At 43.2% G+C, this 26,191-nt stretch overlaps 2 protein-coding genes and 1 non-coding gene across 8 annotated transcripts in view; 2 read left to right on the top strand and 1 right to left on the bottom strand.

Moving 5' to 3' along the window:
- The window catches only part of EVI5 (ecotropic viral integration site 5), an 82,905-nt gene extending 66,473 nt beyond the window's left edge, over nucleotides 1-16,432 (bottom strand). For 5 of the 6 annotated variants that reach the window (XM_055724222.1, XM_055724223.1, XM_055724227.1 and 2 more), the window contains exons 1-2: nucleotides 16,277-16,432; nucleotides 3,776-4,005 (exon numbers count right to left, since the gene is read on the bottom strand). In XM_055724222.1, the coding sequence (XP_055580197.1) occupies nucleotides 3,776-3,924 (149 nt within the window). In that variant the 5' untranslated portion in view covers nucleotides 3,925-4,005; nucleotides 16,277-16,432. Of the gene's footprint in view, nucleotides 1-1,569; nucleotides 1,659-3,775; nucleotides 4,006-16,276 lie in introns of those variants that run through there. The other variant, XM_027814450.1, reaches the window with a different exon arrangement.
- A 2,372-nt stretch (nucleotides 16,433-18,804) lies between these two features.
- RPL5 (ribosomal protein L5) lies at nucleotides 18,805-25,851 on the top strand. The gene is made up of 8 exons (XM_055724235.1): nucleotides 18,805-18,959; nucleotides 19,657-19,726; nucleotides 19,826-19,941; nucleotides 21,374-21,508; nucleotides 22,079-22,281; nucleotides 23,228-23,405; nucleotides 24,978-25,066; nucleotides 25,688-25,851. Exons 1-8 carry the CDS (start codon nucleotides 18,957-18,959, stop codon nucleotides 25,785-25,787), a joined length of 894 nt encoding a protein of 297 aa, XP_055580210.1. The 5' UTR covers nucleotides 18,805-18,956; the 3' UTR covers nucleotides 25,788-25,851.
- LOC114017634 (small nucleolar RNA SNORD21) lies at nucleotides 22,959-23,055 on the top strand. Its single transcript, XR_003562796.1, has one exon. It is a non-coding gene; the product is annotated as a small nucleolar RNA SNORD21 (small nucleolar RNA).
- Nucleotides 25,852-26,191: the final 340 nt, after the last annotated feature.

Raw genomic sequence — 26,191 nt, 5'->3', positions numbered from 1 at the left:
TGATCAATATTACTGTTTCTTCTTGAGCTCAAGTAATTCTGCAGACAGAACAACAGCTCGCATTGCAGCATTTTAAAAAATGGATAAATATGTCGTATCATGCATCAATCACACTGGGAGAAGTGAGGTTTTAATGCAAGCATTTTGTGGTCTCATGAACTAGATCTTAATACATAAAGACAACAAGTTAAAGAAAGTACAGAAGCATTGCAAGTCCAGCTCTCTTACGCACTCATCAACTGGAGATTAACAGCACAAGTTCCATTTTGAGGCAAAAGTACCAGCAAGAGGGCTTTGATTTCACTAGTAAGAAAACACCCACAGCTCTTGTGCATCAGACTGACAACTGAGACCATACGGAAGTTAAATACCCTCAGTGATGGTGTCAAACGTCAGTAGTGCATGAGAGCCAGTAATTTTAGTGAAAAGACAAAAAATTAGCTTCCTAAAAGTCTACCTGATTACACCTTTGGTTTTTTGAGAGTATAAATACAGACAGAATAATTCAAGCCTGGAGCAATTTTATAACAAGCGTTCACAAATCAACACACTGTTTTAGAAATGCATGGGGAAAATCTCAGACCTAAAGAAAGAGGAGCAGGCAACAAAAGTGGTTAGTATAGCTAATGAATGTGTAATTAAAGCATGGAGTTCAGACAGAAGAACTGGGGTTATCAGGCAGCAAGGTATACATAAAGATGTGCCAAGTGCTGGATAAGCTGCCTGAAGAGACTCCCCTGTTAGCTGTCAGATGGCCATCAATTTTGCAAGCAGCTGGGGATTCTGGGCAAAGAGGCATGCTTTGTTTATCCTCAACTAATATCGAGCCCCCAACAAGGGGAATTTCTTTAGACTACATGTTAGGTAAGAGTAAGATTTCAGACTAACTTGAGAAGGTGTTTTGCTGTATGGTTTCATTTGTGCTTTTAACTTCCAACAACCCCAATGTCTGTAAATCCAAGTGATGTGGTTGCACAATTTCTTAATGCAGCTGCATTAAGAAGGTACAGCACCACGACCACCCCCCAGCATTTCAGCAGGGTCAGATTAGGTTATATATATTTAACAAATTATAACCTGACTTATATTGTAATATTTATACTAGCCTTCCCGGTTCCCAGCTTTCACCTACTGGTATTTATGGAAGTTATGGAAAAAAGAAATTTAATTCACGAGGACCACAAGTACAGTCTCTGCAGTAGCATTTTGTTTGGAAAAGGGTTAAACAGTACTGCCGGGGGGTGGGGGGACACAGGACACAAGTTTGTTTCAAGACTAATTTTAATTTAGTCCATACTAATAGAATGCAGAAAACCTTGTTTTGAGGGAGGAAAACACATTTTTTTTTATGTTTAGAAATCTGGCCTATACTGATCTATAAGGAAAATTTACAGTATGGAACTCCTCTCAGTCTAAGACAGTGGCTAAAGATCAAACTCAAAGTAATCACAAAGGAAAAACAACCACAGAATAAACATTACAATTATAAAAACAAGGTTCTAACTAGTCACTTTCAGGTTTCACAGCTTTCTATAGAAGTTATACTAAGTTTCTGTAAGTTGACCTTACCTGGATAAATTCATTGTCCTTAGATTTGAAAAAGGGAAGTTCTTTTTACAGTAAGCATCAAGTTCTGTGGTATTTAGTCACTGTTTTCTTTCACCTAAAACTTTATAAATGATTTACCAATGGCAAACAGATCTACAAGGACTCTGGACTGAGCTACCTCATTATTCTGAGGGGATGTTCAGTATAATTGGATTACAGAATGCTACAAGACACCTCTTGAAATAATTTGAGTTTTTTCCATTTCTAGCTGTTTAATTCATGCTCTCCTTATTGACATAAAAGCCAACAATAAAGGAAACCTTTAAAAATATCCATCACCAGCAATTCTTCCAGCAAGCAGACACAAGAATAGTTCCCTGTGTTCAGAGAACAATTCCTCGTCAACAAAGTCCCACTGTGCTAAAATGCAGATTCAAACTGTTCTGAAACAGCAGCGCACGCAGCATAAGAGTATCAACTTGCTGTATTAAAGTGCAGTATCTCATGAGAAAAGGTACACTTGATAGGACAGCCTCTAATTAGAATTTACACACAAGACTAATGCAGGATTGAGCAAGGCTGCCTAAAATTAAGTAAAACCAGACAAGATTTGCTAGCTTATTTACTAAATGAAGAAAGCTGACTAGAACGCCTAGCAAGCCCAAGCTCACGTTCTTCCTTCGACAAGTAAGCTAGTCCAACTGCAGGGCTTCATGAGGTGACTGTAGATGTAAAGACATTACACTCCAACACAGATAAGCAGTCCAAAGAACAGATATTACTGCTTGTCACACAAGTTAGTCACTCAGTTGTGAACTGAGCAGAACGCCTCAGATTAAATGCAGATCAGCTTTCTTAAAAGCACTTTAACTAGGTTTTAAAAAAAATTCATTTGCATAATAAAAATTATGTAAAGTTCATCTTTGAAGGAGAGACAATCTCATAAACCAGAAGAGGAGGATGGGGTGGGTCTAGAAGCTGCCTTCCATTCTCAGTCAAGAACTGGACACGTACAACAAATTCCCTGTAAGTTGTATTGCTGTTAGAACACAAGAGAGGACACAGGTGACACAATGGCATTAGCCCCTCCTCCTCCCAGCTACTTTTTCCTCTACTGAACGTTACTACCCTCATGACTACATCCGCGGAGTTAAAAAAGAAAAAAGAAAAAAAAGGAGTACCTCAACTGCCTCAGCGCAAAGTCCAGCACAACTAGCAGAAGCTGGAACAGAATCTAGTATGAGCTAAACTATCAAACTTCACAACAGCACAAGGGATAATCTTCAGAGGTAGCAAAGCCCTGCAGTTATCCACTACATTTACCACCTATGTGGAGCTTAAGTTCTCCTTCACAGCCAGACTCTCCTGAACTACTGAAACATACTTGTCAAATATAATCAAGTTTTTCAAGAGGTCAGATTACTTAAGTCCTGCCTCACAAATGCAAATAAGTACAGATTCTGGCAGTTCAGCATTAAGAAATCACACAGCTCAATTTTATTTCTTAGTGAGACTGCCAGTTTGCAATCACTGTGCACATCAAGAGCAACTGATCCAACTGAAAGTTGCATCTTGAACTGTAGATGGTGCAGATAAATACACACTCATTGAAAGGCTGCCAAGAAAACGGTTGCTTAATACACAGAAGAAAAGCCTGGATGAGAAGAAAGGACTGATGAGGAATTTACTTTTCATGAAATTAAGAAATGCATCTGCCACCATTAGTGTAACAGCAGGAAGACAGCTGAACACTGTTCTATCTCTAAACATAATGGGTTATACAGTGGAAAGCAAGAACTGGGTTAAAATGGAAAAAACAGAGAAAACAGAACACAGATATCTTTAAGATTTGAAAAAGCTAACAAATTATAGGTTTGATCTCAGCTGGTAAAGTGGTTACATGAAAGTCTCATTCCTGAGATACTCTTTAAATTGGATACTGAAAACCACATGGCTCCAGTGTCATTTCTTAGGATCAGAGGCAGCTATAAACACTCCCGTAAAACCAGGAGAGAACACCACCTTTTAGAGCTCCACAAAAACAGAGCTCATAAAAACACAGCACAAGAACAAAAGTTCTTAAACCTTGGGGCCTTGAAATTGCAATGTTGTGCCACAAATTTTTACCCAACCCACCTTTAACAGCCTCTAAGGTGAAACTGCAATAACCCAATTTTAGTCTCATTACAGTAAGAGGACAAAAAAAAAAAAAAAGTTATCCATTCACCTGTTCTGTTCCTCAAGTTTAGCGAGTAATTCTAAGTCGTCTGGACTCAGCTGTGTTGGTGAGGATGGTGACAATGCAGGTGTAGACAGAGTGGTAGAGGAGGATGTAGTGTGTAATGAGGCCGATGGACTTGCCACCTGACTGGCCATTTGACTGACGGTGTGCGATACAGTGTTCTTCACCCATGAGAGAGTAGAGCTCAGCTTTCCTGCAACCTTGTCTGTCGCCACCTACGATGACAAAAAGCAGAGGATGCAACAGTTGTCTTTTTTTTAACACCTTATTTTCAGTTAACCTGCTGTACTGAACAAAGGGGAAAAAAAGATACAATATGCATGAAGTGACATTGAGATTTTTTCTCCAGAACACATGAGACTGCCAGAAGCAGTACAAGCATCAACAGCATTATAATATTATAGAACAAGTAACATGTATGCATGCTGCAAATCCACAAAGAAAGACTTTGAGGAATTCCTGACGTATACTCACAAAGCTCATTTCTGCAGTACAGGAATACCACAGGATCACCTCAGACTTCCCATTACAAAAATAAATAGAAATTATTGAGATGTTTTATATAATAATGGCACAGAAACTGTAGAAAATAGATACAGTCAACTACTTCACCAACGGACACCGGAGCAGTACGAGTATACCAGGGTAAACACTCCGGACCTCCCACTGCTCACCTTTATTAATCCCTACAGTGGCAGGATAGAGGAGCAGGGGCACCACGCTTCTACTCTACACCAAAGCAAAAGGTCCTCTGGCATCTGTCCACGTGCAGAAAACAGTCACAAAGAACTTATGTCTAGGAATCTCTAACAGCTCATTAAGGTCTCATGCTGCCAGCTCTTTTCCTTCCTCACTTTCTTTTCAGGTCACCCCTACACCAAGTGTCCTCGAACCCTGATCCCACTGCCAGCACCTGGCCAAGCCTGGGGTTCGAGGGGTCCCGGAAGAAAAGTGAGAGGTGTAACAAGAGCAGAAGGGAGCTCTGAGCAGGCAGGCAGTGAAACTGCAGGTTCAGGAATGAGGAGGTTGACTGCAGCTGATCATAATCTGCTACTTCTTTTGACCAGTCATGCAGCCCCACGAATTCATTGATCAGTAGGCGAAGAACGAACAGCAGCCCCTGGAGGTATTTTCTAATGAACCCCTCACTAAAGCTTCCTTCAGCCACTGAAAATCTAAGAGGCTCTGACCTACAGTGATTCAGAGAATTCTGTTCTTCCACCACCCAACTCACAGAAAATCTAGCTGCACCTTCCAGGAAGCACCAGCTGCCTAGCCAAAGGTTAAAACTTTTCAAAACCAGCATCGAAGAGGAACTTTCTTTGAAGGGGTGCTGTTGGCAACTATTTATTTTGACTTTTGCTGACTTCCTCAAAACACTGCATTGCTCAATGGTTGTCAGAAACAATTCTGCAGTACAACCTATACAGTAACTGCTAAGATACTGACGACATTGAGCTACAGGAAAACTCTTCCAAGATCCTCTAGTAGAATCAAATTAAATCAGTTTCAACTGGAAAAGGTAACCCCACCTCAGCACACCCTGCATTTATCTGAAGCACGGTACAGAGACTGAGTGACTGGCTGCTAAAGCAGATTTTATTTAGATACACTACTACAATGAACTTTTGTGTGAATCAAATCCATCAGGATTCTATTTTCACGCTGTATCGAAAGGAAGGCCTTCAGAAAACAAGAGGAACACTACAGGCCAAACCCCACTCCTCTACACCAGCAACATGACACTCAAGACCTCTCCTAGAGGACTCTGAAGAAGTTTCCAATTTCCATATGCTTAACATTCATTCTGGAAACAGTAACAGATTTTGCAATCTTTGGATCCAGGGATACAAAGCACAGGTGGGAAAAGTAAGGTCCTAACATCAGAAAGGCTCCAGTTGGTTCTTACGTCACTGTTGGACAGGAAAACTCAGGTATAGCAATGTGGAGTTTTTTTAAAAAAACACAACAAAAACCCCCAAACCAACACACAGTCTTTTAAAGATAATCTGAAAAATCACTTCCAATGCTAGCACTGGACACCATTCCTTATACAAGAAAGGAATAAAAATTGCTAGAGGTTTCAAAATCTCAAATCTAACACATGCATTAATATTTCACTCAATCAATATCCTTTATTGTCTATTGCTATGGAAGGATAAATTACTGCTGTTTCACTTTGAATAAAACAGTGTTATAATAAAGGTAACTCATACATCTCCCTTCAGACTGATCATCTTCTCAAAGGCTTAAAACTGCTTAAAATATAACAAGCGATACAGCTATTCCAAAAATAAATGCTGGCAGAAACAAGGCCAATCTTAACAATACAGCAAAAATGACTGTCCTACACAGCAGGTTTTAAGAGACGCCCATTCTAAGAATCTGATATATAAATATTAGAAAAGCAATAACTTTGAGTAATAGCCGGTGTGACAGAAACAGGAAGAGAAAGTATACACTTTTTACCTCTTTACAAAGTAAAACAACTAGAAACACTTAAAGTAAAGAAGTAAATCCAAGCTGAGTCTGGCTTACGCGTTATGGGGCTCATACTCCACATGAAGATAGACAAAGCAGGGGGTGGGGTGGACAATGGAAGTCAAGAATCTTACTAGTATTTGTTTAATAACACATCATTAGGCATTAAAAAATTCATGCAGAGGTTTGTGGAAGCCAATTATGTGAAGATTACTAAGAAAAAGCATGGTCAAGAAAGGTACTAAGAAAAACCATGCAAGACAGCAGTTAAAGCTGATGCAACGACGTGTCTAACAATACTACTGTTTCTAAAAGCAGCTCAGAGTTTCATTAGAAGGTATTCAGAGAATTAGTACCCAAAAAATATTCCTAGTCAATTGTCTGAAAGCATTAGCACATACAGCAAGCAAAATGCACACCTGCAGAAAGCAAATGTTTGAAGATCAAAAGGCTCACAGTGAAGTTTGTATCAAAAACACATGAAGAATTTGTTTGATGGAAAAACAGCTATGGCAGTCTTCCAGGGCCAAGCTAAATAGGAAAAAAATAATCTTATCTAATAGCAAACGAATCCAGCCTACACACCCTTTGCCAGGCTTTTCTAGAGTTTCCTAAAAAATCTCAAGCCAGCTCTCTTAAACTGTCACCATCAGTGAAGACTCCTGGACCTAGACATGAAGGCATTTCACCACCAGCTCATTATCAGTTTCCCAAAGTAGAATAGAGTAACAGCATCTTCATATTTCATCATTTCACCTAGGTTAATTTCAAAATTTATGTTCAGTGACAGATTTCATGGAGTTATTCTTTGACAAGTGACTTAAGGCCTTCCAGAAAACAGGTCACTGGAATCTGAAAATGAGAAAACCTTTCTAGAAGCAACACATCAATACTCCTAACAACTACACGCACAGCACTCCTACTTGCCCTTCCAACTCTTTACCCTTCTCTTAATAAACAACCAAAATCCCCACTGCGCATCATAAGTTTTTCAACTCCACGTACACTGTTCCAGCTAACAGGGTAGTTGTACTCAGCTGTCACTAAACCACAGACCACTGCTACTTCCCACTCTCCGCTGACAACCCCCGCAACAAGAAATCTGTGTCCCACTGCTAAGACAACAGACATAATCCAGAAGTGAATCCCCCCTACTGACTCCCACTGCTATGACAGCACACACATGTAGTACAGAAATGAACCCTACTGACTCCCAAGAGATACGTATCTCTCTCCCTCTTCCTCTTAGGAAGCAGCTAATGGCTTCACTCCAGCCCTTTCAGAGAAACTGTGGCTCCCCCAGTTAAAAATCACAGAGCTATCAAGTTGTTGAAATTAGTCCTTCTGCCTTTAGTTATATCAGTGAGAATAAATTCAGTATGAGCAATGGCAGATGCTTTCACTGGGTATCACCAACTCCAGGAAACAGGAAAACCTGTATGAGCGTTTGGTTTAACACCTCCCCGCTTTAGAGACGCGATTTTGCTTTACACAGCATTCTGGAAAGACTCGAGAAAGCCAGTATCATTAAACCTTTAAACTTTTCTTTGTATTTTTGGACAGAACGTCCTCGAGGCTTTCCTACACAAATGTTTCTTTTAAAAACTGGTTATTATTTAACCAGTGTTATTTCTGCAGCCCTACAGCAGTGTCTCCCTTTTGGCTACAACAACGATGCTCCACGCTTTAGTTAGGAAGCATCCTTCCCTTTGCTACTCTTCATTACTGCAGAAGAGATCACAGTCATGTACTCAACTGTTTGTAGCACTGACAAGGACAGCCAGATACACCACAGTGCCTGTCCCAAAAATCTTAGCTAGGTCACAGCAACAAATCTAACTACACGAGAGAGGACTTTTGCCTTTGCCATCGTCCTCTCGCTAAGCACATACACATACACTACTTCCATTCTGTTCTGCCTTGCCTTACCTTACCGCTGAAGTGCTCCCACTTGTAAAACTGCTCTACCTGGCACCTTTCTGTGCTACACTGCGTACCGCAGGCGGCAGCTACGCAGACAGCTTGAGCCCAGGCTCTGCTGACTCCCAGTACATCCCAGATGTACACAAGCTCTCCATCCCTTCAGCTAACCAGCCCAGGCTGGAATCCCCAGCTAACAGTATTCTTTGCTCAGCTCAGCTCACCTCAGCCATTTTTTTTAAATACTCAAAGAGAATCGATTGCCTTAACTCCAGCATTCTTCAGATGCTGAAATTCAAGCTACATTTGAAGAGTATAAAACTGCCTGCGAAGCATGCCAAATCAAGAGCATCATCAGGATTATCAAGCCATTATTAATTATTATTAATGTATGATCAAAACCAGAATCAATCAATTTTAAAAATGTGCTTGTTCCCCTGAGGGGTCTCACTCAAGAACCTGTCAGTTGTTCAGACACTGAACACGAATGCTGCTCCTGGTCTACTCCCAGGGCCACCAACACTTACCGCTGAGGATGGCCAGGTCTGGAGGCAAGCAGGTACAGGGGTATGCTGCCTTTTCCCTTTGCAGGAGGACACAGAGGACCGAGCAGGCATCATCCAGCTCCTAACCAGGTACATTCATTGGGGCTCCAAGCCATATGAACACCTACACCGCTCTCAGTTTGCCCACAGACCAAGAGCACAAGAAGCATTCATTTGCATCTGCCTGCCTAAGACCATGTAGACTCCTCCTAAATAAATGTGTGATAATGAGTTTGAAAATATTTATCTTTAATAAATATTAAAGAGGGGGACAAGATGTAACTATTACAGACTTTCTGCTCTGCTGCAGTTGCCCGTGAGCAAAAGAGAACTACCAGCAATTCTCACCCAGCTGGTCAGCCATCAGGCAAGGCACAGACTTGTTTGCTATGTACTTTAAGCTACTGCAAAGATGATAGATTTTATATTGATATTAAACAGACACATATAATGTGCAGTTTATATATGCCAATCAAAATGCATGAAATTCAGTATCTCAACTTTATGCTTAGTATCTTAAATTAGCTGCTGATTACAGCACTTTGTTACCAAGAAGTACAATAGTGTATTTAGATTTTTGAGTTACTCAAAGGAATGCTGCAGTGGAGCAGCATACGAAATACTTTAAGTAAGGCTAGCTGAAGGTAGACCGAAGCAGCCCACCTTACATACAATTATATAAATCCCTTTCCCTGAGAATCCCAACGTAGTGTGCAGCACCTTACAGTAAGCCCAAAAAGCACTACCACGTCTTTTTGCCTTCGCCAGACAGACAGTGTTTGTTTTTCTTTAAAAAGTACATTTAGATTTCTTTTAAAAGATATTTCACTGTACATGTTGAATTAGCTTAATACCTATATTCTACATTTCCCTGAGGAAAATCTGTAATAAGGTTAAGTTACCTGGATTAGCCAAAATACTGTCTCAACTATTCTTACCATATGACAAAGTAAAAGTAACTGCAAGCCTTACACAAGCACTACTGCGTATGCTATATACTCTCTACTACTTCTTCTCCTCCTGAAAAGAAAAAAAAATGGGAACTTCCAGAACACAGGAAGTAACTCTCATACTATTCTACGTATAAAAAGAAGTCTCACATAATTGGAGCTGAAATTGTGTATGTGGTTTTCAAGCCAGTTATATAGCATTCCAGCGACCCAGTCTCCTGCTTGCTTCAAAAAAGCTACTAGCATTTTAACATCTGAAGAATAAATGAAACTGACTCAGTCAATGACAAATGCAGGAGAGGTAGCTGGTGAACCAGCCTGTTATCATGCTTCCTGACAAACTAAAAATCCTAATTTAGGGCTCAACCATGGTTTCACTATAAGCATCATTTATATCTTTTAAACTACAAATTCATATAACTGATTTCTGCTGAAGTCCGAGGAAAAAGTCCGAGGAAAAAGTCCAGATTTACTCCTATATTGTTGTTTTTTCTTGTAGTATCACCTTAAAATAATCAGGAATATGATCATGGCTAGCATCCAACAGCTTCCATTTCGCTTGATATTCACTAGCTCTCCAAGTCTTTCTGAATACAAAGAATAAAGCAGTATAACATTTTACATTGTGTTAATCTTCAGCTATCAGCAAGCTTTCTGTAGTATCATGTAGTAAATACACACTGTTTAGAAGTCATCTTCAGACTCTTAACATGTTGGGGTTTTGATGGTCCCAAAACATCCGAAACAAGAAACCTGAAGCTGCAAGTTCACTTACAGAACATCACAACCTAATAGATAAGATGCTTTAAGAAGGTACTTCATTAGAAACATTGCAGTGATCCAATAAAGGTTAAAACCATTGCTCAAAGTCACATGAATAACCTTTCAATCACTGACCAAATTGTATTGATTTCTATTTATTTCCAAGAACAATTCCAGGTTTTCATTTACCTCTGAAGCCCAGCATGGTTTACCGCCTGGCAGCCAATGTCCCGGTACACCAGCTGAGAAGACAAACCACAGTGCTTTTGCAGACACTATCTTCCACCCATTTAAAGATCACGTTTTATCAAAAAAATTTCAAATCTAACATAGGAATGTCACAACCTTCTGGAACTCATAGAGACCTTCCTCCCAGGGCACATGAATTAGATATAGTACTTTTGTACAAAAGATGGCCGAGTGCTCCTCAGAGTCGCAAGAGAAAATACTGGACAGCAAAAAACTTCAACGGGGATCTTCCTTTGTTCTCTTAGACCTCGGTTTGGAAAACATCTTTATATTTGAGGTTCAGCATGCCAAGTGACACACACATATACTTGATGGACCACCCCTTGGCTAACAAAACAGAGGGAAGAATCAAATTAATCAGCTAAAATAAAAAACAACTCCTGCAGTCAGTTTGTTTATGCACTAGATGGGAATATTTCTTCTTTTTTTTTTTCTTTTCTTTTTAATAAAATGCAACTTAATAATTTCTTTGCAGTTCAAGTATCATCAGGCATTTACAAAAAAAGTAACATACATTGATGGATACATATGTTTATCATTAAAACCCCTTTCTAAAAATTTTACTTTCCTACTCATTCCCTGAAGCCTAGCTTCCTTAGTGCTGCTTTTAGCCAGCTTCCTCCTGGAAAGGAGCCAGGACTAGCATCTAAACTACATTTTGGCAAAAATAAACAAACAAAAGGATATAAATGCAGCTACATTTACTAAAGTCTTAGGTCCATATTTTGGATGTGAGAAACAACTAAGTCATATTTTTAAGTGTTCACTGAGACTTAATTAAAATCACCCTTTTTAACGCAACTCTTCATTTTAAAAAGTATACAAAATTTGCAAGGACTTAAATCGGTAAGTTTAAAAGAATCCAATACCTGGCAACATGAAAACACACTGTTCCAGGCAACATATTTTTTTTTTTAATGTACTGGCAGCCCAAGTGTTTTCTAGGTGTAATTCTCCTTATTTACACAGATAAACTCATGCCACAATCTACAGGCTAGAACCAAAATGCTCATCTCCCATTTACCAAGCTGTACCCTTTCCAATGGAACATATGAAATAAAACTTGATGGAGAAACTGAAGAACATAGGCATGGCCTTACAAAATATAGTAACACTTGAAACTTCTTTAATTACTTAGTAGAATTTTACACAAATAAGGTGACAGAGGTTGGTGAGACCCCACCTTCAGGGTATTACTCTTCTTTCCTTTAAATGATCAACTAAAAGGTCAACTTTCTATCAGTTACACTCAAACTCAGAAGAGTAAACCAGTTTCTAAAATTACTGACTGGTATACCAGCTTTACTTGTGAGCCAAAAATTTATTGCAACCTGCAGCTGCTGACAGAACAAGAAACAAAAGAGTTTTAAAAGTGAGAAGTGTAACCAATTTAGTAATTTCCACATAGGAAAGTTGTATTAACTATTCAGTAAGCAATGCAGATTCAAACACAGGTGCACACATCAATAGTCAATTCTTTTAACACAACCCGTGCCAACATCTGTGATAACATTTAAATTTGCCCACCAATTTACTTAGTATATCCACAACTTGCCTTCACAAGCACTTACAGTGTAACCTGAAGCAAATATCTTTTTATAGCTACAGAAGGGTCTTCCTCCACACTACTGATGTCTGTAACAGTGCTCCTGCAGCCTTTTCTGAGCACACCACTCAAAGAAAACTAATTTTCCTCAGTTATTAAATAAAGAAAAGGGAGATGGCTTTTCAGAGAAATGGTATGTCTACTCATCATCAAATTAAGTCAGCTGTTTTCTGATTAGTTGACCACTGACTTTTACAGTTTCCTTTGGAAAAAAGAGCCTATTTACTTCTTTCAAAAAGGCCTACTAGTGGAAAAATGCAAGGAAGATCAATGAAACACGGATAATTTTTAGTGCCAGTTTTGTGACACCAAAAAGATTATGTAAAAATCCCAAACCCATTCTATCATGGTCTGTAATTGTCTTATTATCGACTTTCAATTTGCCTTTGTCATTTTTTCTTTAGAAAGACTGATCACGATTCTTCTTCCAAAGGGCTAAGAAATACTTGCTAAAGCTTCAGCCAAACCAATAAAATTCCACCAATGCATTCTGGGGTGGGGGGGAAATTAAATTACTTTTCTTAATGAATATTGGGGTTTAGCTCTGCTGTTTCAGAGAGCATGGAAGTTGGAATTTCTTTTTACTATGCCTGAAAGTAGTTTGGTTTTTGAACTATGTATAATCAAGAAGAACACCTGAAAAATTAGAGATGTAAAACTAACTTCTATACAAAGTCACTCTATATAGCAATGTGGACAGTACACGTTCAAAATGGTAGGTACTAGTTTTTGACACCCATTTTAAGCAACATTCAATAGTTCTACCCTTCTATAACAAAAATAACAGTAAACTCTTCTAACATCCTCTTAGTTAGATGTGCATGGTAAACTTCGGCAACAACAATCCACTACTGAAAAACTTGCCCCATCTGCCAAGCTGATGAAACCAAAGAAAAATACATAGTTAATACAGTATAAGATACTGGTGAGTCTGAATTCTGTATCATCACAATATAATTATACTTTTTAACCATTTTTTTAAAAAGGATCAAGAACACATTATGATGTCATCAAGCAGGTATTTAATGCTATGCTAAGAATCACTGAGACTTAGTCATGACAATAGGGCACAAGAAAACTCAGGAGTTTGAGACTTTCAATAGCTTACAAAACAATACAGATCAGACAAGATGACAGATTTTGATAAAAAAACCCATCCGAGAAAGTAAAGCCCAACCCTAGTACAGTACTTCATGCCCAAATATACAATAACTGCCTCGCTGGGACTCGGAAGGATCACTTGTACAGACAATTAGCAAACGAAGCTGACAGCTACACAGCCCTAAACAACATGAAGACCAAAGCACGATCTCTGTCACCATGACCCAAAGGAGATCCTGCTCTTCATTGCCTGAATCCTACAGCAGGCACAACCCTTCCCAGGCTCTCCCCGAAACGCCACTTCACAGCTAACTGAATAGTTTCCAGAGTTCACAGGAAGATAAACAACATTAAGAGTAATTAAGGAAAAGCTATGATTCACTAAATCACTTCTGCTGCTACCTTGTGAGACTACAGTTTCTGCACACACGCACACAACAAAAGCGCATCACAACTGCACAAAACATGAGCAAAGCAATACAGGAGCTCCGGCACTCTTGCTAACCCACCACCCATTTATCCCCATCACCACTTGCTGGTGAAGAAAAGGACACACTGCAACTACAGACACTTGAGCAAATGACTACCACAAAAGCAAGGCAGTATTCCCAATTTAAAGGAATCAAAATCTTACCGACAGATGATGTCAGCTGTTACAAACACGTACAACACAAAGCTTTAATTCATCACACTATCTACAAACTTAAGTGACATATATTCAAGAGTTTCAGAGGAGATAACTCAAAATTATTTACTCCTATAATATGTATTATTTGTGCTTTAAAAAAACAAAACCACCAGTAACTATTTTAATTGGGTCTTAGGGAAAAAAGTGAAATAATAGTACGCAATCAAGGGAAGTATAGGTTGTTCAGGAAAACAGCATTCAAAGTCAGGCTTTCTTCCTCTTCTCAGACCACCAGAAAAGATTTTTCTTTTAAACCATGCACTTGACACTTCAAGTGACACCTAAAATATTAAATTCTACTATGTCTCTTCCTTAAGCATTAATTTTTTTTTTCCTCCAAGTTAAGAGAAAACCCAGGAAGAGTAAGAAAACGTAAGCATGATACTAAGTATGCATACCCCAACTTAGCTGTTTTCCCCCTTCTAAATCATGGTATTAGAACCTTCAATTAGCAAGGTAAACAATTTTGTTTTCCAAAATCCACTGACAGGACTTCCCTTATAATTTTTATTACTTCTCCATTTATTATTAACCTTACCCAGAAAGCAAACTGACAGTAAGTGTGCACACACATCACTTCCCCCCAACCCCTTCTCTTCTGGGAAATTTGTAAAGGCTTTCCTCCCACCCCTTCCTTTCCATGAACTCCATTTCTACCATTCCACTCTCCAACCATCTCCTGCTTACTTGTTCAAAAGCAATCAAACAAGTCCACAGGAGACAATATATGGAGAGCAATTAAAATAAAACCAAAACCAACCCCAACCAAAACAGCAAAAAAAGAATAAAAATCCAAGCCACCAAGCTGCAGCTCAGGAAGTCCCTAAGCCTCAGTCTGCAGGAGAGTAGGAAGAGATCTGGGGAGGAAGCAGGGCTGTTTTGTTGGAGCTTCTCCAAACATCTGCTCCCCTCAGAGGTGCTGTCCGGCTGGGCAGACACTCAGTGGCAATCACCACAGCTGCTCTCATCCCCCTTTATCAGATTCAGTCAACACAGATTCATAACACCGCATGCTTTCCTCCTCCTCAGGCCCCTCTTTTTCACCGGCGAAGTGAAATTCCTCTCCTTTAATTCCTCTCCTAATCCTTACCTGAAAAGGAATTCATATCTATGCACTTCAAAATAAACCTTGAATCTTTCCAAGTCTAAATATAGAGCTGCGCAATCACGATCAAAGCAGAAATTGCACATCGAAAGAAGGGAAGAGGCGCATTTACACAGAACACTTTTAAAGACTATCCGCCAGGAAAACAACCGAGATCCAGTTACCTCCTCCTTCAGGCACATGAAGTAATGGGAATTAAAAAAATACAGGAAACAAATTTTAAATTTTTTCACAGATACTTTTGGTGATAAGTAAAGTACAACGAATATTGTCAGTTCTCCACAGGAATTTGCCTCCTTCCTGCATTTTTTGTGTGTCATCTTCGGAAAAAAAGAAAAAACTGCCCCAGGCTGATGTGAAGCACCGCTTTGACACGGCCAGTGCTACCTCCAGCTCGGGCTGGACGTTCGGAGTGGCACGGCAGCTCCACGTTAGATACACAGGTGCTCTGACGAGCAACGATGAAAGCCTGCAGGAATTACACGGAACTCCGGAAAAGCGACACTAGGAATTACAGCTGGACCACCGCACCGCTGGCAGCCAGTGCCACCCGCGCTGCCTAACGGCGGCGGGCGCTGCCCAGCGAGCCCCGGGCGGCCCGTGAAGGGCCTCTCGGGAGGGGAAGGCCCCAGCCCCAGCCCCGGCCCCGGCCCGGCGCAACCCCCGCCAGGCGGCGGAAGCAGCCGCCCTCCGCGGAGGGACCCCCTCGAGCCTCCCGCGGACCGCTCCCCGCCGCCGGCACCTCAGGGCGCTGCCAGCACGGAGCTGCCGACACCCCGCCCCGGCGCCGCCGCAGCCCGAGGCACGAAGGGCCGGGGCACGCCGGCCCGGAGCCCCCTGGGCCGGCCGCAGGGCCGCGCAGCACGGCCTCCCGTCACCCCGCCCGCGGGTGGCTGAGGGGAGCGGGCTTCTCCTGCTCGCCCGCGGCGGGAAGGCCCCAGACCGCCGGCGGGGGCCGCAGGGCGGGGACAGCCCGGCGGGAGAGGACGGAGCAGCGCGGCCGGGGTCGCCGCGCCCCGCCTAGGCCCGGCCGCCCCCGACCCCCGGGCGGCGGGAGCGCGGGCCCGGCCGCGCCTCACCTTGGAAGCGCTGCCCGCGGCAGGGAGCTGCGAGCATCGGCGTCCCGCGCAGCCGCCCGCCGCCGGCCCACGGAGCTGCCCCTCCCCCGCCGGCCCGCGCGCTCCGCCGGCCCCGGCAGCCGGGCCACGTCCCTGCCCGCGCCGCGCGCAGGCGCACTCCGCGCGCAGCCGCCGCCACCGCCAGGGGCGGCCCCGGGCCCGCCGGCTGCGGACGCGCTCGGGGCGGGCGGCGGCGGGGCACGGCGGCGGGAAGGCGCCGGCGCTGCCCTCGGCTGCGGCCACGGCTCGCGGAGGGCGCCGGGCTCGGTGCCGTTGCTCACGCGTGGGCCGAGAGCCGGGTCGCGAGCTGCCCCGGTAGCCGCGCGGGTCCCCGCTGCACGCCGTCCCCGCTGCACCGGCGACACACCCCTCCCGGGAGCCAGCCCCCCGCCCGGCCCCAGCTGCGGTCGCCGCTGCCCCGTTACCAGCCGGCTTGTGGGCGCGCACCGAGCGCCGGCCCCGGGCTCGCCTTCGGGAGCGCCTGCGGCCACGCGTGCTCCGGGAGCACCGGGCGGGCTCGGGTCGGACGGGCCCTGCCCGGCAGGAGCGGCTCAGGCCCGGCCCGGTGCCGTCAGCTTACACGGGCAGCGGCGGGCCTGTCTGCCCCTGAGCAGCTCCCGGCCCAGCGGCGAGCCCGGTCCCCTTGTCCTGAAGGACAGCGACTGCTGGACAAAGCCACGCAGAAATTGTCAGCTGTAAGGATCCTAATAGCAGCTTAATTAAAAATAAACAAATGATTCCAACGCTACTGGAACACCTGGTACTCTACACGCTGCTTTATAGCCGGACACGTAGGAACACGCCCTTGGAACAGGAGCGAGCCCCAGGGGCAGGCCTGCAGCACAGCTGCTGCTCCTGCGGGAGGGCTGCGGGGGGACCGGGGAGGCCAGCGCAGCCTCTGCCGGCCTTGCCCGCGGCTCTGCGGCCAGAGGGGGGGACCCTGCTCGCAGCAGGTGCTGCTGAAGTACCGCTTTCATCCGCCCAAGAGACTTCCAAATACCAGCCACTGCTCCAAGCCCCACGTGCTGCCTCGCTCTCCGGACCATACCCATGTAAAGCCACCACATGCAAGATAACACAAGAAATCAACAAGTGGCATCAGAGAAAAAAATTCAAATAAGCTTTTTTTCCTCCTGTCACTGTCATCAGTAAAATATATTTTATTAAAGCACAGAAAATACTGCCTTTTACCTCGACACGTCTAGAGCCTGCAGGAACAGCAGCCACCCCTTCAAGCAGCACTGTCACTGGAAGCCAAGGCGCTCTGCCCTGCGTGTGTAGGGACTGGCGGTGCGGCTGCGCAGCTCAGCTGGGGGCATCCCTGTTCCACAGGGTGACAATGAACAAGAAAGCGTGCAGAAGTGCGGTGGGGTAACAGGCTGATTTTGGTGATGGTGAGCTATTTTAGGAGCAAAAAAGCCTTCTTACAGAGGAAAACAAGAAATGGTTGGGGTTTTTTTGCTTTTTTAACAACAAGACTCATGGAAGTCTTGATTACGATACCATGACCATGAGATGTTTCTCATGAAAGTGACGGCCCAGCAGCTGCCTGCAGACCCTTCCTGGAGAGCAGGCATTTATACACCAGCAAGTAGCCAAGACAGTGTGCTCCCCTGGAGTTACTTTATGTAAAAATTGAAAAGCATGCAGAATTCTGAGCTATGTAAAATTCAGACTCTAGATAGCTAAAAAATTTCTGAAACTTGCAGGTACCTACCTACCTGGTAGGAACTGCCCTGGTACTTACCTAATGTTGGAAACATTTATTTCTTTAATTCTCTGGTGATTATTTATATCAAATTAATAACTTTTTGAACTACCAGTCTATGCATAACAATTAGTGTAGGTTGTTGTGGTTTTTTAGTAAAGTGACTAAGGATAATCAGAGAAACGCATCACGCGCAAAGATGCTGGCTTTGTGCACTTTACTCTGACAAAGTCAAGAAAAACCGATGCCAGCTGGCCTGTTTGTCCCAGTACAGGTATGCATGCATATGCAAGTACACGTTCTTGCTTTAATTAATCAAATATCAATTATCCCAAGTATCTGTAATTTCTTTTAGGAGCACCATTTGTGGCTTTTGGTTGGTTTAATGTTTTGATCATTTACTGTTTGATCAACCGTGAGAGTTTTTCCCTGGAAAAAGAAGGGAATCCAAATCCCGTACTATTTCCACAGTGGGCGATGTGTAAGATGGGAGCTGTTGGTTTCTCTGGGGCAAGAATCCCTTGGCTGTGACACATCCCTCGCTAACGACTGCTAGCCAAGGAAGCCCTGGGAGCCCTGACACTTTCCGCGCAGCCATTAGACGACAGCCACGCTGTTTTCTCGCTGGAGCGGCGCTTCTGCCCCGTTCCCCGCGGGCAGGCGGGGGGAACCCGTCCCTCTGCGGCCACCGGCCCCGGGGCGGGAGCCGGGCCGGCAGCCGGGCCGGCAGCCGCACTGCAAGCGCTCCCCCGGGCCAGCAGGGGGCAGCACGGCGGGCTCCGGGGACAGGCCGGCCGGCGGCGCCCCGCCTCGCCGGCCAGGCTAGGAGCTGCGGCTGCGCAGCGGGCGCGGCCTTTTCCCCCCTGCTGCGGAGCGCAGTCGTTGTGCGGAGCGGGCCCCGGCCTAGGCCTAGACCGGACAGTACCTGGCACGATGGTCAGTACCGGCACCCGTGCGGCGGGGGGGGCTCTGCCCGCCGCCCTGCGCCCGCCGCGGGGCCCCGCTCGCCCGGATGGAGCCCGATTGGCTCGGGGGCCCGGGGCCGGCTGCGGCGGCTCCGGCGTGGCAATGGCTGCCGTGGGCGCCCAGCCTGTGCCGCGGGGCCCGGCCCGGCGCCGCACCGCAGCCCAGGGCCCGGGCGGTGGGGCCGGGGGTGACAGGGCCTCCCGTGCCGCGGCGGCCGGCGCCTGGCCCGGCGGGTGGTCGGTGCGGGTGCCCGGCGGGCCGCCCGCCCTCCCGCCGCGGGGTTGCGCGGCGGCAGGTGCCGGGGCCGCTGTGCCGCGGCGGGTCGGCGGGTCCGGTGGCAGGGCCGGGGCTGGCGGCGGGAGCGCCCGGGAGGCGGCGGGGGTGCCGCGGTACCGCAGCCCCCGTGCGGGCAGCCGCCCCCCTAACGCGCACAGCCGCGGGCTGTCTCCTTAGCCTGTGCCCGTGGGCAGGGCAGGGTCCCCGGGGTGTTAAGTGGTGGGGTCTTTTTCCATTGCATCTTCCTGATGCTTTTTTATCCAGACGTATAAGCAAACCTGGTATCTTATTGCTGGCTTCACCGCGGTTTTATTTGTAGCCTATTTAGTTAGAATGGCCCTCGTTTACATGGTTATATGTGAATAACGCCTAGTTATATTTCTTGTTCAAGGGGTTTGTGAAAGTTGTCAAGAATAAGGCGTACTTCAAGAGATACCAAGTGAAATTCAGGAGAAGGAGAGGTATTGTTAAATCCCCTGTAACATAAGATGAAATGCCATTGATGGATCATCCTGCTCTTTTCTCACACGTTTTCCACACTATTAACTGTTGTTTTTCAGAGGGAAAAACTGATTACTATGCCCGGAAGCGTTTGGTAATTCAAGATAAAAACAAGTACAATACCCCTAAATATAGGATGATTGTGCGTGTTACCAACAGAGATATCATTTGCCAGGTAAAGTCTATGGTGCTTGCTACTTGCTTGCCAGCCTTCCCAGAGTGGAATAAACAGAAAGGGGGGGGGGGGGGGCGGCGGCGGCGGCTGATGTGTTTTAGGCTTGATCTGAGCAGTTTTTATATTGTGGAATAATCTTGCATGTTGACACAATCAGCAATAGACTGTATTCGTGATACAAAATGTTTTACTACTGTCAACATTTTTCACCAACGTTATCTGTAATATAAGATGGTACTGTTTTAATGATGCTAAGTAGAAGATTATGGGGAAAGAGAAGATTTTTTTTTTTTTTTTATCCCCCTGCTGTATTTAAAGTGCTTTGAAAAGAGAGACTTCTAGCTTGACTGAAGACAACAGACTTGACTTTGTGACCTGTCAACCTGCATTGACTGTTGCACTGAATCTAAAGGTGTCTTCTCTGTTTGAGAGTTGTTTTTTCTATGATATTATGTGGATCGTGTGAAGCAGCTAGGCCTTTTGGCTTTCCTGTGAGATGAAAGGAGACTGATAAATAGGAATAGTAGGCATTTTTTCATGCTTGTTAAGTATGCAGTTGTGTGTTGCATCATAAGCAGTTCCTCACTGTGGTTCACTTGTTTCTTTTTCAGAATGTTTTGATTAATTTTGAAGTTAAAACTTTGACATGTTTGTTCTATCATGAATACATCTTGTTAAGCTCAGAAAAGAAGCTGCTAGAAAAGTTTGTCGTTTCTTCATAGAAGAAACTGCTGAGAAGAGTAGAGAGTGCTGTTTTTACAGTCAGTTCAGACTTTGACAAGATTATTTTATCTTTGAAATTCAAAATGATAATCAGTGGTGGCAGGTGCTTACATCTGACTGATAGTGCCTTTCCAGTATGTAGGAATCCTGCAAAAAGGGGACAACTTTTGGATGTAGAAAGGAGGTGTGAGAGTCAAAAGGAGAAGGTTCTGTATCTGAAAGGAACAGTAGAAATATACCTGATAATACTGCTGTCTCACAGGAGACCCCTGAGATGATGAAAATCTCAGACCCAGTAATAAAATCGTTCCATAAGGTTAGTAACAATGTAATCACAAACTCTGTATCAGATGCTTTTTGCATTTTTCTGAAGTGTGTGATATGACACCAAGATGCACAATGTGGGACAGAATCCATCCGTACCCTTAATGATTCTTTGAAAGGTTGCATTTGTAGGCAGTTTTCTGGCCTCTTGATGTATGTGGAGAGGTAAATAAAAGTTGTTGACATAGCTTTCTCTGGCCTAATACAGATTTGAATTCTTTACATATGCCTTTAAAAGAAAAATGCAACCCCTTGAACCTGCAAGCAAATGTTGGCAGTTTGGACCTTCCTATACAGTATTTCTGTCAGCTTAAGTAGATGTCTAAGAAACAGTAAGTTGAACTCAGAATTATTGTGAGAACACTAACAGTTGTTTTGTTTTCAGATTGCCTATGCTAGAATCGAAGGCGACATGATTGTCTGTGCTGCTTATGCCCACGAGCTGCCAAAATACGGTGTGAAGGTTGGCCTGACCAATTATGCAGCAGCATACTGTACAGGTCTGCTATTGGCACGCAGGGTGAGTATCTGTCACATTGTCTGGAAGTCGCTGCTCAGGTTTTTTTACAGAGGGGAAAGCTCACTTTCGTAGGTGGTGTGTTGGTATAGATACCTGAAGCTGTGGGCTTCTCTAAATAATGACTTTTGCTCTTTACTGTATAGATTTGTGACTGTCAGATCACAAGAGAGAAGTATGACAGCACAGTTTTCAACTCCAGCAGCCCACTTCTAAGTCTCAGTACTTAAGTTTGATGGAGGGAGGGAGTCAGGATAAAAATGTAAGAAATGTACCTTTAAGAGTTTGAAAACATGTAAACAGCATCCATCCGTTTCCATATGAGCACATGAGTAAGTCTGAAGTTCACTGGTGTACCTGTTGGAACAAAAGGTTGAAACTTAACAGGCATGCTTACAGTGGTGGTTGTTAAAAGCTTTGTTATTAGTATGGGGTGCCTAATTTTTGTAAACAAATTTGTTAAAAGCATGAAGATTCTACTGCAGATCTGTGTCTTAAGGTGGTGATTCTTCATTTTGTCAGTAAATGGAAAGAGTTCAGAAGTGGTTGGTGTTTCTTTTTCCTTCCCCACAGCTTCTGAATAAATTTGGCCTTGATAAAATCTATGAAGGCCAAGTTGAAGTGACTGGTGATGAATACAATGTGGAAAGTGTGGATGGAAAGCCTGGTGCTTTCACATGCTACCTGGATGCAGGTCTTGCCAGAACTACCACTGGAAACAAAGTCTTCGGTGCTCTGAAGGGTGCAGTGGATGGTGGTTTGTCCATCCCTCACAGGTAATCTAGTCTGTTTGGATGTTTGGAAGAATTCCTTCAGAAATAACTGAGGTGCTTCTGTATGTGACAGTCAACTTAGGCTGTCACTTTACGTTGAAATAATTTTGTTACGACCTGATAAAGATCATATAGCCTAGGTTCTGGGGTGGAATGTTTATGGTTGGTTCGTTGGTTGTTTTCAATCTGCAAATGCAGTTCTGATAGTGCTGTGGGAATCTTGCAACTATCAAAGCTGTTAAACTTTCGGAAACTAAAGAACCATCTTGTTGCTTTTAGTTAAAATCGTTGAGTGATAGAGTACATTTAAGTAAATATCCTTTGGTATTCTGTTTCAAGCCTTTAGCTAATGTTGTGTATGTATTAATTTCACTGTGAAGAACTGTACATATCAGCTACAAACCCACTGACATTAGCTACTGTTGTCAGTACAATAGTAGGTCTGAGCAGTTCACCTGCACTTAAAATTTCCGCATGCAAGTTTTGACAGTTCCTGTCACAGGCTGTGAATGTCTGAATCAAGATCTTTGGCAGTGTTATTTAACACTGATATTAGTTGACTGCTTCTTTCCACTAGCAGCGGTGGGGGGAAAAAATCTTGATCTCTGTTGTGTATTTTCCTACCCTCTGCCATGTTGTGTATTAATTCTTGACAAATTGTCCAGTTTTCTGACTTGGCTGCTACATGATGATACTCCCAATGACTGAACACTCTGTAGTTGGTCCATGGTGTGTGTATGATGTACTGCACTGTTTCAAGACGGGACTGATGGCAGCCGAGATGAATTTAAAATTTCTATTTCTTAATTTTCTTTATCTCTTAATTTTTAATAAGAGAACCTATCCCGCAGTTACCTGTAGGAGAATCTGTTACATCACTCATTTCTGTATGGAACCTAGCCTCTGAATTAGAGCGTTTGGCAATTTGTCTGTAACTGCTGTTTCACAGTACCAAACGCTTCCCTGGTTATGACTCGGAAAGCAAAGAATTCAATGCAGAGGTTCACCGCAAGCATATCATGGGCCAAAATGTCGCAGATTATATGCGTTACCTGATGGAGGAGGATGAAGATGCTTACAAAAAACAGTTCTCCCAGTACATAAAGAACAATGTAACACCTGATGGGGTAAGATTTATCTGGCTGGCTCTTGTACATTAATAGAGATGATGATAAGTCTTGAGGAGGAACTTCTAGTAATGATAAGCTTGATACATAAAACAGCATGATTCATGTTGTATGTTATCCAAAGAAAATATTTTTTCCTTCGTTAATGGCTGTGTAGTATATCGCAGATCTTTTGAAAGTGGAATCTCTTTTCTTGCTGTGAAACTTAACGTCCTGCCTGTAAGTCTAAGCTTACAGGACTGCACTCTTAAGCTGGACCTCTTTTTTTCCCCCTTGATATAGAAATTATACACCTACCCACTCATTCCTAGTTCTGCACCAGAGCCTGTCATTTCTGCAGCTGCGAGGATATACTACATGTCAAACCTCGTTTACAATTTCTGCATATGTAGAGGTACCTCTAGGTCCCAGGTGAATGTAGAATAGCCCAATAGAGTATTTTGTATAAAACACTAGTAGATACGTAAGGTTACCACAGTGCTCCTTTCATATGTTAAACTCCTTTGAGATGACTTGTCTTTGCTGCCTGCAATATTCTTGCTTGGTTTCCCCAGTTAGTGGTGCTGAAGCTTGAAACAAACATTCTCACATCCCCCTTTTTAGGCTATGGAAAACTTAACCTTGTTCTTTATCTCTTTATTGCCGTGGGGGTTTGTGTTTTTTTGTGAACTTAACTAATTGCCAGTTTTTTGTAACTTAGTCTTTACTAAAAAATAAGTAATGTTATACTGTAAATGCCAACTTCATCTATTTTACTAAACAAATGATACTTATAGGTTATATTGCAATGAAGCAAGTCCAGGGCTTATAGCTAGACACTTGCTCTTCATACAGCTAGAAAATCTTTCACAGCATTAACCAACCACCAGCAAAAGTATTCTTAGAATTGGTGCTATTATGGAGCCTTAGTTGTCTTTGTGACAGAGCAGCATTATTGCATCCTTTGGGGCGATGCAGGGACTGTTGTGGTTCTTGCAAAACTTGCAAAAGTAGCTACAGATTGACAACATTACTTTTTCCCTCTTACGAAGCAGCTTTGTAGTGTGTACTACGGTAGGGTCTGAAAAGTGTTAAGATTTACATGTCTGATGACAGAGTTTGCGTGGAATAATTTTTGTTTAATAAATAAACATACTCTAGGTAGAAGTAGAATAACTTTCTAGACTGCCTCCTTAATTTAAATGTAAGGAAGCTGCAGCACTGAAAGTCGGTTTCAGAGGTTAGTAGTGTTGCAACTGCAATATGCCAACCTGTATGTGAGACTTGCAAGTAGTCTGTAGTTACTCTATGGCCTTAGTTCCCTAACTAAAATAAGGATAAAATTACTTTTTCTCTTTTGTGTGTAAGTTGTGGGTTTGGCTGTTTAAATAGTATTATAGTAGGAATTTCAGTATGCTGCGGTGGTCATGTTATGTATGAAGAAAGTATTCTAAAGGCAATCATACAGAATTACAGGCTCTGTTATGATGAAACCTGTGTCTGGAGCATGCACTGGTGAGGGTATCTTGGATTTTTATGTATAATCCTACTGCTACAGATTATGAAGGTTGTTTTTTTTTTTTTTTTTTTAAGATGGAAGAAATGTATAAAAAAGCCCATGCTGCTATACGGGATAATCCAGTCCATGAAAAGAAACCCAAGAGAGAGGTCAAGAAAAAGAGGTAAGATTGTTGTCATCTTTAACGTAAATGCAACTTCTCTGCTGAAGATACTTTAGTTAGAGTAAAATAAGTAATGTAATTGACATCACAGTTGCCTCAAAACTTGTGTTATAGATCAGATGAAGATTCAGGCACTTCTGTGTAATTTTGAGGGGAGTTAACTTCAGCAGTTGGGGCTCTCAACTATATTCAAAAAAATGTGTTTATAGTAGAGCATGCTTGTGGCCTGAATAGCTTGAACTCCTTAAAGTTGTATCTTAGGTCTTGGTGTTTTCAGTGGTAAAGCTGCTTCTTTTCTGATGAGGACAGGCTGACTAATTTGTCAATACGTAACTACTTTGATTTTCCAGGGGTCTAGGAGAAAAGCAATCAAGGCACAGCTATTGCACTGGGCTTGATACCATCGGTACTCTAGTCACAACAGTACTGAGCTTGTGTCTTGAGGAATTAAGCTGCTGCAGTCTAGCCCTGCCTTTTTCTGGTGCCCTAACTACAGCCTTAAATCATTGTGAGGGAAAAAAGCGTGTTACAGAAGTGGAGATATGTTCTAGCACAGCACTTTTAACACTGGTTTTGCTTATTTCAGCTCTGGATATATCAAATACTGTCCTTACATTGCAGATGGAACTGTCCCAAGATGTCCCTCGCCCAGAAGAAAGATCGTGTTGCTCAGAAGAAGGCTAGCTTTCTCAGGGCCCAGGAGCGTGCAGCTGATAGTTAAGACAACTTCCACAGTTTTCTATGAAGCTTTGGAAAAAGTGGCAATAAATTTATTGAGTAAGCAACTGTCTAAGACTGGCTTATTAATATCTTACAAATACGCAGAATATTTTTTTACAAGCAGATGTCCTTTAACCTTAAGGGGTTTCCCCTCACACTTTCAAAGTACTGTATGAACAGAGCTCCTTCAAAAAGAGGGGTGACAGACTAAAACCATAAGATTAATCAAATTGATTTCCCCTTCTTACAGTAATTTTTGACTAGTATTAATAGACAGATGTAAGAACTTGCTGCTTCAAAGTACAGAAAGATTGAGTTTGTAAACCTGTCCTGTACTCTTTCTTTCAGCATGTTTACAGTTTTGGAAGAAGCTGTATTTTATCTTTTATTTTAAGAAAAAAGCAG

The sequence above is a fragment of the Falco cherrug genome, chromosome 12 (genome assembly GCF_023634085.1).
Source record: "Falco cherrug isolate bFalChe1 chromosome 12, bFalChe1.pri, whole genome shotgun sequence".
Classification (NCBI taxonomy): domain Eukaryota; kingdom Metazoa; phylum Chordata; class Aves; order Falconiformes; family Falconidae; genus Falco; species Falco cherrug.
The sequence above is the reverse complement of the archived record's forward strand: the minus strand, read 5'-3'. Positions and strand labels throughout refer to the sequence as shown.

Bases quoted from the DNA above. Each gene is read 5' to 3' on its own strand.
- RPL5 (XM_055724235.1), top strand. The intron at 19,942-21,373 runs GTAAAGTCTATG...TTTTGTTTTCAG, and splicing joins ACAGAGATATCATTTGCCAG to ATTGCCTATGCTAGAATCGA. The intron at 21,509-22,078 runs GTGAGTATCTGT...CCTTCCCCACAG, and splicing joins GTCTGCTATTGGCACGCAGG to CTTCTGAATAAATTTGGCCT.